Source organism: Diaporthe batatas, assembly GCF_019321695.1.
Source record: "Diaporthe batatas strain CRI 302-4 chromosome Unknown Contig00006, whole genome shotgun sequence".
Lineage (NCBI taxonomy): Eukaryota > Fungi > Ascomycota > Sordariomycetes > Diaporthales > Diaporthaceae > Diaporthe > Diaporthe batatas.
In genome coordinates, this window is record NW_025408553.1 from 893,370 (window position 1) to 912,340 (window position 18,971).

At 36.2% G+C, this 18,971-nt stretch overlaps 3 protein-coding genes across 3 annotated transcripts; 1 reads left to right on the top strand and 2 right to left on the bottom strand.

Annotated features, from left to right (window-relative positions):
- Positions 1 to 1,938: 1,938 nt before the first annotated feature.
- KVR01_006003 (uncharacterized protein) lies at positions 1,939 to 5,760 on the bottom strand. The gene has a single exon (XM_044790313.1). The coding sequence runs from the start codon at positions 5,274 to 5,276 to the stop codon at positions 2,484 to 2,486; it is 2,793 nt and encodes a 930-aa protein (XP_044644806.1). The 5' UTR covers positions 5,277 to 5,760; the 3' UTR covers positions 1,939 to 2,483.
- A 9,476-nt stretch (positions 5,761 to 15,236) lies between these two features.
- KVR01_005801 (uncharacterized protein) lies at positions 15,237 to 15,909 on the top strand (the record flags this gene model as incomplete). The annotated part of the gene is made up of 2 exons (XM_044782104.1): positions 15,237 to 15,299; positions 15,349 to 15,909. 2 exons carry the CDS (start codon positions 15,237 to 15,239, stop codon positions 15,907 to 15,909), a joined length of 624 nt encoding a protein of 207 aa, XP_044644604.1.
- A 382-nt stretch (positions 15,910 to 16,291) lies between these two features.
- On the bottom strand, positions 16,292 to 17,440 carry KVR01_006465 (uncharacterized protein; the record flags this gene model as incomplete). Its single annotated transcript, XM_044793221.1, has 2 exons — positions 16,292 to 16,376; positions 16,479 to 17,440. The coding sequence occupies 2 exons, from the start codon at positions 17,438 to 17,440 to the stop codon at positions 16,292 to 16,294; spliced, it is 1,047 nt and encodes a 348-aa protein (XP_044645268.1).
- Positions 17,441 to 18,971: the final 1,531 nt, after the last annotated feature.

An 18,971-nucleotide genomic window follows, 5' to 3' on the forward strand; every position in this document is an offset into this window, starting at 1 on the left:
CTTGAACTAGTAGTGCACACTCTCTATGTCTTCTGAAATGATGTATGTGTTTCCTCAAATTTTCCTTTAGTAGAAATAGAAGTCTTCAAAGGGTTGTAAAATTGCAATGATTCTTTGGGAGAAAATCAACGAAGCAAACGACCGTCAGCAGCAGCACCATTCATACTTAAATACCTCGGGTAGACCCTCTTCGATACCTTCTAGCCCCCTTCTAACCGCCTTCGAGAATGCATCTCGTGAGCAAAAGGAGACCATAGGCGTCGTTGCGGCTCCCGTTAATGCTAGCACGAAAGGGCCTGGTCAGGATTCGAAGTCATCGCCATCATCAAACGAGCCAATGGGCAAACAACACTGTGTTGCCCAATACGGTGCAGCCCTCGCCCGGCAGCAGTCCGCTTGAGGCACAGCCGCCTCCATGACCCTTCTGGCGGCCTTTTCGAAGATCTAGCGTTGATCTTCGGGCTATTAGCCTCGGGGCTTGACAGGTGCCATGTGCGCGCTAGGGGAAGCTTTGTCTCGCCGTGCTCATGGCGGTGCAAGATGGAAGACACGTCGCATAACCGTGCTGTCGAGCTAGAAGTCTTCGAGAAGGCTTCGGTCGAGTGTCGTTGAAAATAGTGCTGATGCCTGGGTCCTAATTGGTTCCTCAAGAGAGGCATTGTTCAGGAGATCAGATATTCGCACCTACTAAAATGGAGGGTATACCTAAGCCCTAAGGGATAACCTCTTATAAAATAAACTACTATAAGATGACCTCCTATAGGATAAGCTATTATAAGATAAGCTTTTATAGGAAAATATTCTATAGGATAACCCTATGGGATTATTACTCATGGTTTGGTGTTATATTAAGTACTTTGGTCTCTGAGCTCCCTGGTATGGGTGTACCCTCTGTTTTGGTGTGTGTGAATATCTGATCTCTTGTTTAGGGCCCTGGTGTTAGTTTTCCGAATTGCCTCAAGGATATCATTGTATCCTTGTTCATCTACACCATGTTAGTAAAAATTCCGGCTTCGCCTAAATCTACCTTGCCAAGTCTCAGGCCCACGTCATTATCTTCCGTCGATTTGATCAAACCGAGTAGAATGATCAGGTGAAGTTTTTGGCTTCCAAGGTTGGTCTAAATACATGTTCCATACGTAATGGTGCACTGATGAGTCCCCTAAGTTCCAACGACCGCTTCGGCCATAACACGGCCACAGCCGGAACATGAACTAAGCGCTCACTTGATGTCATGTGCTTTTTAGGTGCCCAGGTGAGCGACTGGGAAAGGCAGATCAATAGTGGTGTCAATAAGGCTACATACTATTTTTTTGGACTTCAAAGTCACAATGAAGCAAGGGCTATTGTAAAGGTCACATTAGAGTGAGTGACATAACGTTTGAACAAGGCAAAAAATTGTGGTTCCATCCATTTAGGTATATATATACCTGCCTCCCAACTTTCTGCACATGGCTCTCAACATTTATGTGCAGTACCCAAAACCTTTCTGAGAAACATCATACAAGTTCAACAGAGACCACTCACTCTCGTTGGCAAGCCGCGAAACGCGTGAAACGGGATAACCAGACTCTTAAGTGGCCAAAAATACCAGTAGTAGGTCATTAGGACTAGTAATAGGTGATGTTGGAGATTCACTAACGCAGAAACTAAGGATAAACATGAACCTGATGGGATAAGGCAACCACATATCAATAGGACAAAATTCCAGAAGAAAACCTTGTCGACAAGACAATGAATCTAGTATTAACTGAAGTACTATAATTCTCAATTCATTCGTGGTCTTCCCTTGCTCTTATTAGCTACATCTACTTCTCCACCATGGTAGGCAGTTAATGGGTGTACGCTCATTTCTGGAGGGCGCGAAGCCCTGATCTCTTATGGTACCTAGACATAGAACTGACTGTCGGGCTGGCCGAAGTAGCACTATGAGCCAGCGCCTTGTGTCGCCCATGCGTGGTCTGTCGATCTTTTCATTAACGATGACTTACTGCCTATCTAGACTAGGGAGACTATAAGCCGACTAGAGCGGCAAAGGAGAGGGGGTTTGCGTGGACGGGGAGAGTAACACAATCCCGTCTTCCCCCGAGCCTACCCAGGTACGACTCCAATACGCCCGTGAATTGATTTCGAGTAGTAATGCTACGATATGATACCGCCGGCCAGTGACCGTATTAAAGAATGTTGCTATGTAGTCATGGAGCCGACCCGGACCCCGATCTGAGACCTTTGAACGCCGTGCATGCCCCTTTCCCCCTCATTGATATTGTTGGCGCCTGCCTTACGGGCGTGGGCACCGTACTGTGCCTGGCACTTATTCGCATCCCATAGCTTTCGCCAGCGGATGCTCAATTCTCCCCAGGGCCAGCGGATGAACCCTTGCGCCTGATAGCTCTCCAGTGCTCGCGCACTCCGTGGACGCCGAGCCTGAGATTCCGCCCCTCTCCCTGGCTTGCTCTCCTCTGTGTGCCCCTATTACGTCCCTACATAACAACACAGTCCTTATCCCTGCTACCACCTCCGGCCGCAGCAGGGGGAACTCCTTGTCTGAAAGCTGTGTTTGACCCTCTCCGGTATCCGCCGGCGGGCTGTCCTCCCGGGCTTGACCCAGCTGAAACCCCCGGTGCCCGCGAGCCAGGAAGCCTCGGATTGTTCAGGCCCTGTGTGGCGGGGCTGGCTACCGAGGGGGTTGAGCTGGAGGCGTGGTGACTCGGGTGTCCGGCAGGCGGGACGTATGGACTTTGTCGGGCGGCATCCTCATACGAAGGTGGTGCATCATCATTGCCTTCGTCAGCAGGGCGGCTAACCCCTCGCGAGCGCAAGACGGGAGGCACGAGTGGGCGCACTTGCTGCTGAGCTGGTCGAGGGGAAGAATTTTGTGCTCCTCCGCGGCTGGGGTTGGCAGCGGCGCCACCCCTGGCAGTCGATGGGCGTCGGCCTGTGGTGACGGGCACGTTGTTATTGCCACTGCCATTGCCAGTGTTGTTGGTGCTGGTGCTAGTGGTGTTGCTGTTGGTTTGCCGGAGGCCTACAGGACCTTGTCGTACTGCTTGCTGTTCGATGAACTGCTCGGAAAGCTGGGTCTCCCTGCGGCGCTGGGCTTGCTCTGACCGGTGGCGTTGGTCTTCTTCCTCTTGCAGCTGCAAAGCTAGTGCCAGATCGCGGTCCTCCTGCTCCTTGGGCGACATCGGCGGTGCGTCGACTTCAGGCTTCTTGCCTCCTTTCCTCTGCACAGTCGTCCATTCTTGTTGTTTATTTGACGCGGACGCGCTTCCTGATGCTGCATACTCCTCGCTCTGCGCTGGGCCACCAACCACGAGGAAATCGCCTGAGAAGAACTCGGAGTTCTCGCCGTTAACGTCTACCAAGGACTCCCAAACAATCTCGTCGTGCCCTGCATAGCCAGCGTCTGTGACAAGCGCAAACATTTGTAGGGTTTGTGGGTGCCGATATAGAGTAGAGAAATGGTCGTTCCTGAAAAGAATCGCCACAGAGCCGGGGCGCATTGCCTTGGTAATAACCTCGAGGCCCCACGGCGTCAGCTGTGTCGCGGCAGAATAGAGGAAAGACTTGATGCTCAGAATATCCTGGTAGACACCCTGCTCCTCCTCAGAGAGGCCCGCCCCAGAGGTGTTGCTGAGCTTGTCTTCCAGCTCTTCTTCTCTAAACAGAATGTTTTGAGCATCCTCATACGACTCGGCATGTCGTTTCAAAGCCTCGTACACAGGTTCCGAATGTGGCGGCAGCCACCCATGAATAAGTGGTATCCGGAAGGTTCTGTAGAACGACATTTCTTTCGTGTCCTCGAACGTACCCGGGATCAGCTCACCTCTCTCAGTGGGATGAAGATGGGTCAAAGAGGTCCGTTTGAAGGCCTTCTCTGTCTCTTCTGTGGGTATGAACCTGGGATTGACGTTCATCCCAGTGTGTAGACCTTTTAGAAATTCGTAGAGCTCGGTAATATCAGGCAAGGACATATCAGAAGTGATTCTACGCTCAGACATGAGCTCATCAAAAACGGCGTTAAGCAGAAGGTCGAGGCTGATCTGTTCTCTTGTCTTTAATGTGTTGACGAGGACCGCGTCCGCTGCGTCTGCAGGAGTCGTCAGAGTGAGAGCATTAACAAGTGCCATGAGCGGACAAGGACCGTTTGCATTCTGCACGAGGATCGGGGATTTTCGCATGTTATTGACCGCATTGGCATCGTGCCAGGTGATGTTCTTGATCTGGTAGGTTTCCGTTTTCGCGGAGACGGTTGCTGCAGGGAGCAAGGCCGGAGCTTTCTCTGAATGCCTGGGGGGTAAGCTAGGTGCGGCTTCCTCGGGCTGGGCGGAGGATTGGGATGGTTGCCCAGAGGGATCAGGACTGGGCTCGTATCCTATGTCGATGAGGCTGTTTTCGGCTTCACGCGAAACCGCTGAGGCAGTCTCGGTGGCCAGTGCAGGCTTCTCGGGTCCCTTGCCTTTATCTAAGGTCGCCACATCATCCCAAGCATGGCTGTCTTGCTCCAGCGCCTGGTCCTCGAGAGACGTTCTGAAAGACGGAGGGACCGCAATAGAGGACTTCTCTGGAACATCATCACCCCAAGTGCCCTTCTCCTCAGGAGTAGGTGACTGTATTGCTGGAGAGTTTGAGGCTGGGCCCGTCGACGCTGCTCTGGATGGCACTTGGGACGCCCATACTTGCTGGTCCGGGTCTTGCTCGGCCGTAGTCGTGATCGTTGGTGGCGCCAGAGACTTCTGATCACCTAGCGCAGGTTGCCAGGGATTTGAGCTCGTCTCGTCGAGATCCAATTTCGCGAAGGCGGCTGCTGGGGGTACTGGGGGCGTTTCGCTGGGTGTTGGCGGCACCGCGTTACCGCGCTGCCCGTTCGACTGTGACATCTTTCTCCTGAAAGGGTTCGTTTCTCCTGCTCCGCCGAGCATTGGCGCTGAATGTTGGAACGAGTCTCCTGTGGTAGCCGGCTGCAGTACACTGGGACTGCCGCCGTTATCCTTTGCTGCCACGCCACCATTCTCTGCTACCTCAATTCCCTTCTCTTTGGGTTGGTCGTGCTGTAAATGAGGTGGCGCATCGTCTTCGTCTTCGCTATCGGTATCCCGCTCCCAACTATCGGTGTCTGAGATGTCCGCAGCATCGTCGACAGGTCTGTGGCCAGAAACAGCCTGAGACTTGGCAGGCGTCTGGGGGCCAGCGTCTGTGCCGTCGAGGCTTGGGCTCGGCGCAATGCCCGGGTGGACAACAGCATTGTCCGGCAGCGGCTTTCGCGTCACCATCTCTTAAGCGGCAGCCTTGGGCGACGAGGGGCTCATGGACAAAGGGTCTTCGACTCGCTGACGCCACCACGTCACTCGGAACTAGGGCGGCCGTTCTGCGCGACGGATCTGTGGGGATCGTGACGTTGAGCGGTCTGGAAATGTTTCCTTCTGGATGGGAGACGGTCGGAGAGGACCTCAAGGAACTGCTCAACTTGCAAAACTTATAGCGAGGCTGGAATTGCAGTGGTTGGAGTGTGTTGGTAGGTGGTGGTGAGGGGTTAAGAGGGACCGTAGGAGCATGGGAGTCAAGCAGACCTCAAGTGCTGTCAAGGTAAGGTAAGAATCGGACTGAGAGTCGTCAGAGGTAACACAGCAAGCCAGTGATGCAGGCACTTGGTTCCGGTGAAACAATGAAGCCTGGCCGGAGGCTGTGAGGACGCTGCTATGTATCGCAACTGAACGTTGCCATTCCCCGGGCTGGAGCGAGCCAAGTTAGGTCAAGTCAAGCAAGCTAGGAAACAGGCAGCCCACTTGCAGTGACTGGGGGAGCTTGGATCCGTCTCGGGGGATGGGACAACTAGCGAAGTACGGAGTACAAGACAGTTGAGCAGCTACTACACCTGTCACACGCCATCCCGCGCCAATGCACCGTGTACCTCGTCCTGCCGACAAAGGTACTGTGTGCTTACCACTGGCCTCTGACTATCGATAAGCCGGCTTGTCCCATCTCTACCACAGTATTCACATTGACTGGCATTGACATTCCGGTACTGTGTCTACATGCGCTTTTGGCTCGGTCTACAATGCAGCATTCATCAGCCCCTACCCACACGTATTCTCCTGGCCAAGAACAAGACCTATCTATGTAGACGCTGCGGAAATGTCGCGGACGCAAGGCTTCACAGCTAGCCTGCTGCTGCCTCTCGGGGGCAACCCCAGCCACTCCATCGGTGACGCAACGGAGGGGCGGAGGCCCCACTCGGATTCGGCTTCTTAGCGCTTGGAGGTCTCCACTGCCAATAGCAGGAATCTAGGTATTCTTAGTTTCTAATATAAAGTTTAATATAAAATATTATACCTTTTATATTTATAAAAAATAAATTAAAATATAATAAAAAAAGACTTTTAAATTTAAATTTATAATATAATATTTTTAAGTTTAGTAATAAATAATAATTTTAAATTTTTAATATTTTTAATATCTTTAATATCTTTAATATCTTTAATATCTTTAATATCTTTAATATCTTTAATATCTTTAATATCTTTAATATCTTTAATATCTTTAATATCTTTAATATCTTTAATATCTTTAATATCTTTAATATCTTTAATATCTTTAATATCTTTAATATCTTTAATATCTTTAATATCTTTAATATCTTTAATATCTTTAATATCTTTAATATCTTTAATATCTTTAATATCTTTAATATCTTTAATATCTTTAATATCTTTAATATCTTTAATATCTTTAATATCTTTAATATCTTTAATATTTTTAATGTTTTTAATATTTTATTTAAAAATTAATTATATTAAATTAAAAATTAATTATAAAATTATAATTATAAATCTTTTAACTTTATATTAAAAAAGAATAAAATTTATATATTATTAATATACTTTTTATTATTAAAGTTAACTTTATTAAAAAATACTTTATTAAAAAGTTTATTTATTATTCTTTAACTACATACTAATCTCTACTAGGATGTCACATTTAGTATCCTATTAATGTATATCTTGCCCTATACCCACATATTAGAACACTAAAATTTATAAGAAATCTAATATCTAAAGGTATAAATAGTTAGATTGTTAATTAGAAGAATTAGCTATTAAAGGGTACTTATAAAAATATAGTTTTAACTACCTATAGGGCCTATTTATATAATTAATTATAAATTTATATTATCCCCTTCCTTAAATAAATTATCTTTAATTTATTTATATAAATTATATTTTTAGTAATATTCGTTAAGATACTCTTAAAATTTTATTTCTTTCTTTATAATTTATTAAATTTACTTTTTATTAATTAAGTTAAAATAATATAATAATAATATATTTTAAAGTTTAAGTTTTAATTTAAATTAATTTAAAAGATTATTAAAATAGAAGAAGATATAAAGTATTTATACTTTAATAAAGGTTTAGCTTTATTATAATAGGAAGTTTTAAATTTAAGTTTTAATTTAAGTAATTTTTTATCTTTTAAATTACTTTTATTTTAATTTAAAGTTTAATTATTAAATTTAACTAAATTATTTAAATTTAAAGAGTTTTATATAATTAATAAAATATTAGTAAATAAGTAGTAATAGTTAGTAATAGTTAGTAAGATTTATTAATTAAAATAGTTATTTAATTTATTTTTAATTATATTAATTTAATAATTTACTTTTATTTTTTAAATATTATTTTATTAATATATTATAAATCTTTTATAAAGTATTTATTATTAATATATATTAGAAAAAGGTTTATACTATTATATTTATTTTAAAGAAGGATTCTATTAGAGCTTTAAAAATATAAATATTCCTAATATAATAGGTAGTAATTATTTATAAACTATTATAAAAGGTTTATACTTATATATTTATTAATATATTTATAATACTTAATTACTTAAGGTAAAAATATAAAGGAGAGTTTTATTTTTAAAAGAAAATATAAATTTAATTTTTAATATTTTAAGTTTAATTATATAATTCCTTATAATTAATACTTTATAATTAATTATTAACTATTTTATAAAAGCTTTTTCCTTTTATTTTATAAATTCTTTTATATAAATAATATATAGTTTATAAATTAAAGAAGATATTATTTTAAAAAAGAAAGTAAGGGTTATAATTATAGAACTTTAATATATAATTATATAATATAATTATTTATTAAATTAAAATTTAAATATTATAATTAGGGTTAGTTAGTTATTTATAAAGAATTACTTTCTTTAAGTTATTATTTACTTTTTAACTTTATTATTTTCTTTTAATTTATTAAATATAATTAAATATAAATAGAAATTATAATAATAATATTAATTTATAATAACTTTATTTATAAAGTAATTTATATTATTTAAAATTTATTCTTTTAAAGTTTTAAAAATATTAATAATTCTTTTATTAATATAAATATAATTTTATAAATTATATTAAATTTAATTAATAATATATTTAATTATTATAAAAATAAAAACTTTATTTATAAATATAAAATTAATTACTTAATAAGTTAAGGGTATTAATAATATAATTAAATTAAAATTAAAAGTATTAAATAAAGAAATTTTATTAATTAATATTCTTATACTCTATAATTACCTATTATATAATAAAATAATCTTTAAATATTAATACTCTTTAAATACTTTATAAAAATACTTTTAATTATAATATAATTATAATTAAAATAAAGTTTTAATAGTTATTAATAAGTTATTAAACTTAAAAATTAAAAAAAGAGTTATTAAAAATAACTTTTATTTTATAAAGAAAATCCTTTAAAAATATTAATAAAACTAGATTTTATATAAATAATTATCTAAAAGGATAAAGTACTTTTTATCTATTTAAGTTAAATAGTTTTAGAAAAATTAACTCCTTTATAAAGGTACTTATAGACTACTTATAAATTTATTTTATTAAGTTAATATAATTTATAAATCTATTTTAATAAATCCTTTTTTTATTTAAAAGTAGAAAGTAATATTTTAAAAATTATATCTTTAAATAAATAAGATAAATAATTTATAAGAATATTAATTTTTAATATAATATATAATATAGATTCTATAATACTTTATAATATTTAAAAGTATATAATTTAAAGGAGTTAATTTACTTTAATATTAATAATTTTTAAAAATTTATAATCTATTAAAATTATAATTTTAATACTTTAAATTTAATAGAACTAATATTATAAAATTAATAAAATTTTAAATAGTTCTTATTTTTAAATAAGTATTATATTTATATATTAGTAAACTTTTAAAAGTATAAGATTAAGTATAAAATAAATTTTTAATTATAAAAGTAAGATTATAAAAAGTAATATTAATATAATATTTATTTATATTAGACTTAATTATAAAAATAGTTATTAATTAAAAGTTTTTATAACTAAAAGGTTAATAATAATATCTTTAATTTTATATTATTACTTTTATACTTTTTTAAAAGTATAATAACTTAATCTTTAAAGCTATTAATATAATCTATAAAGGTATTAATTTATTTAAAATAATTATTTATTAAATTATAAAAGTATTTAATAATATTAATAAAGTTATAAACTTTAATTATAATTATTAATATAAAGTAATTATAAATAATAATAATTTTATTAAATTAATAATAATATTATTTTAAAATAAAAAAGTTAAAAAAACTTCTTACTTAATAAATAAATTAATTTTAAATATATTTAAAATAAAGCTATAAATTATTAATTAAATAAATATAATTAATATATATTTATAAAGTTATTTTATAATATTTATTTAAATAATAATATTATTTATTAAGTTATATATAAATTTATAAAGTTTATAAAAACTTTTTAATAAACTTTTAAAATATAATTAAAGTATTATAAAGGTTAAATAATATTATTAACTATTTATATAAATTAAATAATATAATAAAAATAGTTTTTTATAATTTTAAAGTTTAATTAAATATATTAAAAGTTATTTTTAAGTTTATAAAATATACTATTTATAACTTATTATATATTAGATTTAATTTATAATATTAAATATAAAATATATATATTTTTAATATAATTATTTAATTAATAATAATTATAATAAAAGTATTAAATAGTTTATTTAAGTTAAGTTTTTCTTTATATATAATTATAAACTTTTAAATATAAAATAAAAGGGTAAAATTAAGAACTTTTATTTTTATAAATAAATATATTTTATAGGCTTTAATAAAATTATATATAATTTATTTTTATAAAAGATTAAATTATTTAAAAGGAAATAAAAGGGTTTATAATTATTTATATTAATATAATAAGTAGTTTTTAATAAAATATTTATATAATATTACTTTTATTAAATAAATTAAAAACTTTAAAGTATACTTTTAATATAAGTAGTAACTTAAAGGTTATCTATAAGAGTATTTAGGTACTATTTTAAAAATAGAAAGAAGGGTTTTAATACTTAAAATATAATCTTTATAGTTAAAAACTTTAATTTATATATTCTAAAAGTACTAATTTAAATTAATTAAAAAATAAATAAATAAAAGTTTTATTTTATATATAATATATTATTTATTAATAAAAGATTATTCTTTTAAAGATAAGTTTATTTAAAAATATATTATTAAAAATTACTCTATAAGAAATTATAAAATCCCTTAAAATCTATTAGTTATAATAAATTTTATAATAATAAAAATATTTTTATAATTAAAAGTTAATATTATTAATATTATTTATTTATATAAAATTTATAAAAAGTATAGTTTAAGCTTTATTATTAGGAATTTAAAGTAATAATAAACTTAAAAACTATAATTAAAAAAGTATAAAAGTTATAATTATTAGTAAGCTAAATATAAAAGAGGTTATAAGGTATTTTTATATTTTTATAAAGTAGTTTATTATAAAAGAAAAGTAGAGGATTATTAATATTTATTTTTATATAAAAGGTATTTTAATAACTTTAATCCTTTAAGTAAATATTATTAAAGATTTCTTTTAAAAGGTTTTTAACTTTATTATTATCTTTTATATAAAAGTAGAATTATAATATTCCTCCTTCTATTTAAAGTTATCCTTAATAAAGTAAATTTAAATATTCCTTTCTAAGAAATTTACTTTAAAGTAACCTTAACTAATTATCTTATTATATTAGTTTATAATTATATTATATAATTAATTAGGTAAATTAGGTTATTTATTATTATAAAAACTTTTAAAAGTAATATTTTAATTAATTAATAAATTATAAATATTCTTAAAAAGTAAATTTAACTTTATAATCCTTTATTTAATAATTTTATTTATTATAGTTAAAGTAAATATTATTTTTTAAATTATAATAATATAAAGATTATTATTTATTATTTATATATTATAAATTAAGTCTTTAAAGATAGGGTAAATAGTTTATTTATTAGTTTATAAATTAAAGATTATTAATTATATTAATATAATATTAATTAGTTTAAATTATATAATTTTTAACTTTTAATAATACTTTAATTAACCTTTATATAATAAAAGGGGATAATTATATTATAAAGTTAAATTATTATTTTAAAAGTAGTAAAATTTTTATTTAATTATTTTATTAATATAAATTTTAATATATTTAATAAGTTCTTTTATAATTATTATAGTTATTAATTAAAGTAATTTATTAATAATTTTAATATAAATATTTAATTAATTAATAAAGACTTTTTAAATAGAATAGTATAAATTATTATAAATTATTATTATAAAAGTAAAAGTTTAAAAAAGTATTTTAAAGATATTAAATAAAGTTAATATATAACTTATTTTTATAAAGTAAAAGGGTTAAAAAAGTATAATTTAAAAATAAAAATATTATATTAATTTAAAATTTATATAATTATTTTTATAAAAATAAATTAACTTAATTTATTAATAAATATTTATTTAGTAAGATTATTAAAGTTATTTAATAATTCTATAAAGACTTTATTTAGTTATAATTTATAAAAATTATAAAAGTATAAAGTTAAATTTATATCCTTTTAAGCTTATTAAAAATAAAAATATTTATAATATTAAGTTAAAGGTTCTTTAAAAAAGAAACCTTTTATATTAAAAGGCTTTAAGAAGGTTAAATTTATTAAATAGAATTATTATAAAAAATTTTTTATAAATAGATTTTTATTAGTATAATAGATTTTTATAAAGGGTTATATAGTTAATATTAAAGGTTAATTATATTATTCTTATATTAACTTTAAGAGTTTAAAGTTATTAAAAATTTATTATTAAAAGGTATAAATTAATTAAAATAATAATTTTATTTATTTTATTTAATATAATAAAGGACTATATTTTATTAAAGTATATAATAATTAAGTTAAGTTTTTAATTAATATAATTATTTTAAGTAATATAAATTATTTTAATAGTTTTAAATTTAATATTATATTTTTATTTAATCTCTTTAAGTTATTATTTATAGTTTTATTAAGTTAAAAAGATAAATATTTAAGGTATTAAAAGCCTATAAGTTTAATATATTAATTAATAAGTTTTTAAAGTATTTTTTAGTTATAAATTTATTAATATTAGGTTTATAATTAATAGGTACTCTTTAAGGAGAGAGTTTTCTATTAAATTAACTTTATTAAATATTATAAAATATTAAATAAAAAAATTAATTAAAAGTAAAGAAATTAATATAAAATAATAGAATTAATATTTATTAATATATTCTTTAATTTAATTATAAATTAATTATATTAGTAATAATAATATAAAAGAAAAATATAATATTTATTATTAAGATTTTTAATTAATTTAAGGATTATTTATTTATAAGTAGTAATTATTAATAAATAAATATTATTATTATTTAATTTAATAAATAAAGTTCTTTTTTATAATTATTATTATTATTAAGGTAATTTAGCTTTATATAATTAAAGTATAAATATTTATTTTAAATTAAGTAGTAATTAAATTAATAGTTATTTAAAAATATATTTAGTAGTATTAGGGTTAATTATAATTATTTTTATTAAGTATAAGGGTAAAATAAGGTTTTCTTAATAAAAATAATTATTTTTATATATCTTACTTTATATCTATATATTAGAATATTAGAATTTATAAGGAATTTAATATTTAAAGGTATAGGTAGTTAGGTTGTTAATTAAAAGAATTAGCTATTAAAGGGTGCCTATAGAAGTGTGGTTTTGGCTGCCTATAGGGCCTGCTTACGTAACTAATTATGGATCCACACTAATATATGGTACGGCACTCCTGTCCTTGAAACCAGCCATATTACTGGAATGGATGTGGATTTTCTCCTCAAGGTGGATCAAACTCATCTTCTGGTGGTCCAGCAACGTGTTGATCATGGCAAACTTACTATGCTACACCTCAGGCTTCATCCTCTCGGCCATCACATGTATTCGACACAAATCAATTTGGCATCCCTGGGTCCATGGTCACTGTGTTGATCGAAGGTCTCTTGGAATAGCTACTGCTTTGTTCAATGTGTTGCTGGACCTCACCATCATTGTTCTTCCCCAGCCCATCATTTGGACCATGCAGATGCAAGGACGCACGCCATTGGGTGTTGCCATGATTTTCTCTGTGGGCATGTTGACATTAGCATGTGCAATTGGCCGCCTTGTCACAACTCTCCAGGCAGACTACTATAGTGACGTGACCTGTATGTGCCCTTCAAATTCTCCCTAATTGAAAGCTACTACCATGAACGCCACTCTACCCCAGCCTCTAGATACATTGTCAAATCCTCTGATGTGGACGTTTGCTAAAACGACTTATACACTGCTGGTATTTTGCATACCGGCACTTCCAAAGACCTTCGCCGAGCAAAGCATTGTGTACAGATTTGCGCAGTCGGTTCGTTCTTGGGCACGTCTCGCAACAACTAGGAGCCACCAATCTTCTCAATCGGATGTTCCCAACCTCCCGGAACCTGTAAGGTATCAGAAAGTGGTGGAAAATGGACAAGTCATGAGCTTGGATAATTTGCACCCCCCAGGCGCAGTTGATAGTCCTCCTCTGACTTACGATAATACGAACTCACGCAACCAGCCATGGGAAATGCACAGCTTTTCAGAAGCGAGAACACTAAGGACGACCGAGGTTGATCAGCAGAGATACCCACTTTCAACGCTGCCCAGAACTGACTTGGAAGAAAGACAACATCCATGGATAGATACAACGATGAACATTGTGGATACCAGTACTCACAACCGCTTCCATCCTTCGGCGTGACCGTATCGTAGGGCTACCGTTGCATAAATCTCTGTACCTTCAAGTTTGTCATGGATTGCTTAGACAGAAAAGATGATTTTGACATCTTTGAGAAGAGGTTGTGGTTTATTTCGATGTCGAATACACAAAGGCCAAATTCGAACGGATGTGAGCCTATGTCATATGATGTGGAAAGAATAAGTAGTCTTTTGTTGATAGACACTCGCTGCAATCGAATGCAAAGGCATTCGACGGTCAAAGATACAGAATAATGGGTAAATACCTAACTATCTGGCCAACACAACATCTTGTCTCGACATGGCCCAGAGAACCCACTGATAGAGTATCATACGAGAACCTGAGAAGAAAATGGCGAGTTCGCTCGTGATCAACACTAGTCACGCCCGCTCAAGACGCCTATCCGTCCCGCTGTACATGTTGAATTCCACGGAGTAGGAGTCGAGTTCTGATGCCCCAGCGTCACACAAAGGTAAAAGATGAGCGGTCTTGGGATTCGGCCCACCAGCGACTACAAGGTTGAGTAAAGTATGTCGAAAGGCAGGAGACAAGGGACAAATGATAGACTGCTATCGACCTTGCTACTCTGTGCTCAAATTTTGAACGAGGCCAGTCTTGTGCTGTTGGCTAGGCAGTTTTCTTTCCTCTGGACACAGTAACAAGGCTGGGTTGGCAGGCGTTGACCGACTGATTCTCAAGAATATAACGTCTCAGGCGAGAAGAATTTTTCAACGACAATCACATTACCCTTGATAAAAGCCTTTGGGCAAACACGGCAACTACGTATGGCTAAAACCCAGAGTTTTGAGAAAGAGGTACCCTAACATATTGCCATATTGTCCGCCAGCAGACTTTACCGCAATTGGTTTCCCTGAAATTTGTGCACATTTTGATGTCAACGAGATAACCGGATCAAGCTACAGTTTACCAAACCGCAGAGGCTTGATAATCTCTCAAGTTTTCGCAATAAAGGTCAAGCCAGCGAGAATGTCAGGACTGAAAACGGGACAGCAACATGGCCAGAACCACAACGACTCGGAAGAGATAGATGTGAAATTCAGAGACGGCCCACCTATTTTGCGGCAAAACATGGCTTCAGCACATATCAGCACCTAGAAACGGTTACGCCGCGTCCAAGTGGGCCAGCGAGCGCGTCTTCGAGCGCGCCGCGGCCGAGATGGGCGTCCCGTCTACCATATACCGCTTTGTGCCTCCCTCGCTGAATGGGTCTGCTCCGTCGAGTGCCAGGGACGAGGCCAAAGCAGTGCTCCTGGCCGAGCTAGGCCGTCTGGTCGGAGTGTCTGAGCAGATGCCCGACATGACTGGCTGGTCCGGCCAGGTCGACTTCATGACGGCCCAGGGCGTCGCGAGCCGGCTAGAGGGCGCAATCCTGAAGTCGATTGACAATGAGATCGACGGTGTTGTGCGATCCGAGAAGCGGGGCACGCGCTTCTGCCACTACGAGAGTCCCATCTCGCTGCGCGCCGAGGAACTTCGTGCGACGCTCGAGGCGCACGACACAGGGGAGCTAGGGCGTATGCCGCTGCTCAAGTGTTTTGGGCGCATTAAGGCTCATGGCTTTGCGTACCTACTTACATCGCAGGATATGAAGGTGGATACTGGTGGAGCGGGACAGAGTGTAGTTGAGTCTCGGAGGTGAAACTAGTTACTTGACGGTGGGAGTACTGCGGCGTCTTGTGGGTGCCATGTTTGGCGTTTGGGGAGTCATGTGGTTCATTTTTTCCAATTTCTTTCTTTGTTATGTATTCAAAATCTTTTGCTTTGTCTATCTACAACGTCTTTTCCTCCTCTAATTGTTATCAAAATACTGGCCTAGAAGGATGAGGTAAAAGTGATAAATTAAGTTCAAGTCCCTGCTGAATTGGAATTACGTCTGTACGCACGAAGTAAGCCAAAAACAGCTGACATGCTCTAAATCCGCGTAAAGAAGTGGTATCACACCATCACATCTGTAGCACAACTGAATTTGGCTCTATAGGTTCTTGAATCCGACCACTTCCAGGCAGCACCTATGTTGCCGCTCAATGACTGGCTTTAAGGCCCGAGATGATTTTGGATGCTCCATACGAGTTCAGCTCCTCCATCGTTTCTTCCCACAAACGATCTCTAAACGCTGGACCGTCTGGCGTGTAGCAGAGGCTCAAATACCTAGGCACTGTTGTCAGTATAGGTGAAGCACCAAACAGCCAGAGGCAAGGAAGGACTCACGGCTTGACCATCCACTCGCTCAAAACCGCCCCGTGGCTTTCCTTTCCCCGAGCCGTAACGGCATCGACATATATTGTCGCTGCAACATCTGGCTTCCGCGCCAGCAGGAACTGGATTAAACCGATAGCCTTGCGCACAAAGAACGACTCTCTGCTGAAGAAGCTGGTGCCACCCGTCGTTCCCGGATTGACGAGCTGGACGATCACATCGTCGGGGCTGACCTCCTCGGACAGCTTCCAGACAAACGGTACCAGCAGCGCTTTTGCAACTCCGTACCATCGGGGCTGGGCGAACTCCTTAGGGTCGTCGAATTGCTTCAAGATCGGCCCCACGGGCTCGAGCTTGGTTGACCACATGATATCAGACGTCACGATGGCGAGAACAGGGGGTTTCCGGGTCTTTCCACCGGCGTTGATCTTCTTCGCTTTGACAACCGGAAGGAGCAGGATCGAAAGAAGAGCAGTGGAGTAGTAGTTAACCTGCATAGTGGCCTCATGTCCCGTCTCCGACACAGTCGAGAACGGTGTAATCATGGAGCCAGAGTTGAGTATCACCATGTCGAGGCGCTGCAGTCCAGCGCACTGGTCCGCAAAGCTGCGGCACGAGTCGTACGACTCCATATCGACTATCCAAACCGACACCTTGGACGACGGGAATTCCTTGCGGAGCCTCGCGGCGGCCTCGTCGCCCCTCGCTTTGGACCGCACGCCCATGATGAGGTGCGAAAGTCCCAGGCGGAGGAGGTGGCGTGACGCTTCAAATCCTAGTCCCCCGTTGGCTCCTGTGACGACGGCAACCTGGTCATCGAGGTGCACATCCTTCGGCAGGTCCGTTGGCTTCACCATTTGACGTCGTATTAGACCCAGGAAGGAACGTTTGAAGCCTCCGACGACGCTGCCGCTGCGCCGTTCTCGAGCGTAAGTGACATGATGATTGGGGTGTGAAATGAATGAACTTTGCATGAGAGAGCGATCAGTTCGGAATATCAGAGCTATTCTCCAGACCGAATTAGAGTGTTTATACAAGAACTCGGTTTTAATGACTTAAACAACAGAAAGACGCAGTCCCTTAATCTCTGAAACTGTATACATTAATCGATGCTACAAGACTCGACCTCCAAACAGACGAGATGAATGGTATTCTTTATTAATATATTAATAGTTAAGTAGACTGCTTTGAGAAACACATTCTTTGGTAAGCAGAGCAAAATTTATAAGCGGTGCGGACGCTACGCCCGCACCGTTAGCGAGCAACAAAAGAAAACAAAAGCTCGGCCTTCGGCGAGATTTATCATTCCGACAGCCGCATTTGTACTTTAATACAAGCAATCAATAGTTGTAAAACTGGTGTATCCTCAGCTTATCCTTTTGAGGCTAACACTATACAGGCATGTGCAGCCAAGCCACCGACGCTCCTATGTCTCACTCTGCATGTGTCGTGATAAGGACTACGTGCCTATGGCGAAGTGGCGGCGTTGCTTTTTGTAGGAATAGTGCAGTGGCAATTATTCGTCACAACATGCCTAGGTGTGCAATTTTTTGACAAAAGAGAAGACAATTACCCGAAGAGTGCCCAAAATCTTCGCCAGTGTGTAATCATCCCAGCTAGAAACACTGACTCACCCGGTACTACCTATGGTAGACCGTCTGATTCACAATAGCATTTTGTGTGTTTGTAAGAATAGTTCCTCAATACACAAACAGTCTGGGGAAAAGCCAAAAGAGGCCTATAAACCCCATGGTGGTAATGAGACAGTGAATCCAGTACACATAGAAAACATCCAATGGGTAGCAGGGCCTCAAAGCTCCACACCAAAAGTCCAACTAACCCATGTTGAAGTTACTTCCAATCCGCTTTGATGAGCGCCGCAGCCCGCTCAGCAACCACCTATACGGGACCCATGGTATGGCACTCAGCTGCATGGGAATAATGGAGGCATCCACGACCCTAACGTTCTTCGTACCGTGCACTTTGAACCTCGTGTCGACGACGCCGCCAAGATCCTTGGGTAGCATGGCACAAGTCCCAATGGCATGCATGGTGTTGGCCACTTCAAGTGAAGTTGGTATGTCAGCACCAAGGTTCCGATTTCTTCTTATGTGGTTTCGCTTCTATTACGTATACGTCCGAGGGCATACATGGCGCCTTCATACGGTGGTAAGCACTCAAGACCCAGCGCTTGACTTACATGCATGTATGATTGGAGCCTCGGAAGCTCTTACCCTTCAGGTTTAGGGCCACCACAGCAAGTATAACCTAATTAATCTTGATCGTACTTCAAAAATTATATTTCTCATATTTGACGTTGGGTACTGCATAAAATGAATAAATGCTGAACTTGATGGCCAAGGCATTTATCGAAATGTTGGGAACATCTCAATCATTCACATGCTTGGTAGTTTCCAAAGAAGTCAATGGCCTCGGCTTCTGAATCACAGTGTGTCATTCTGGAATAAGAATTAGATCTCACCGAAAGTTATATTAGCGAGGCAT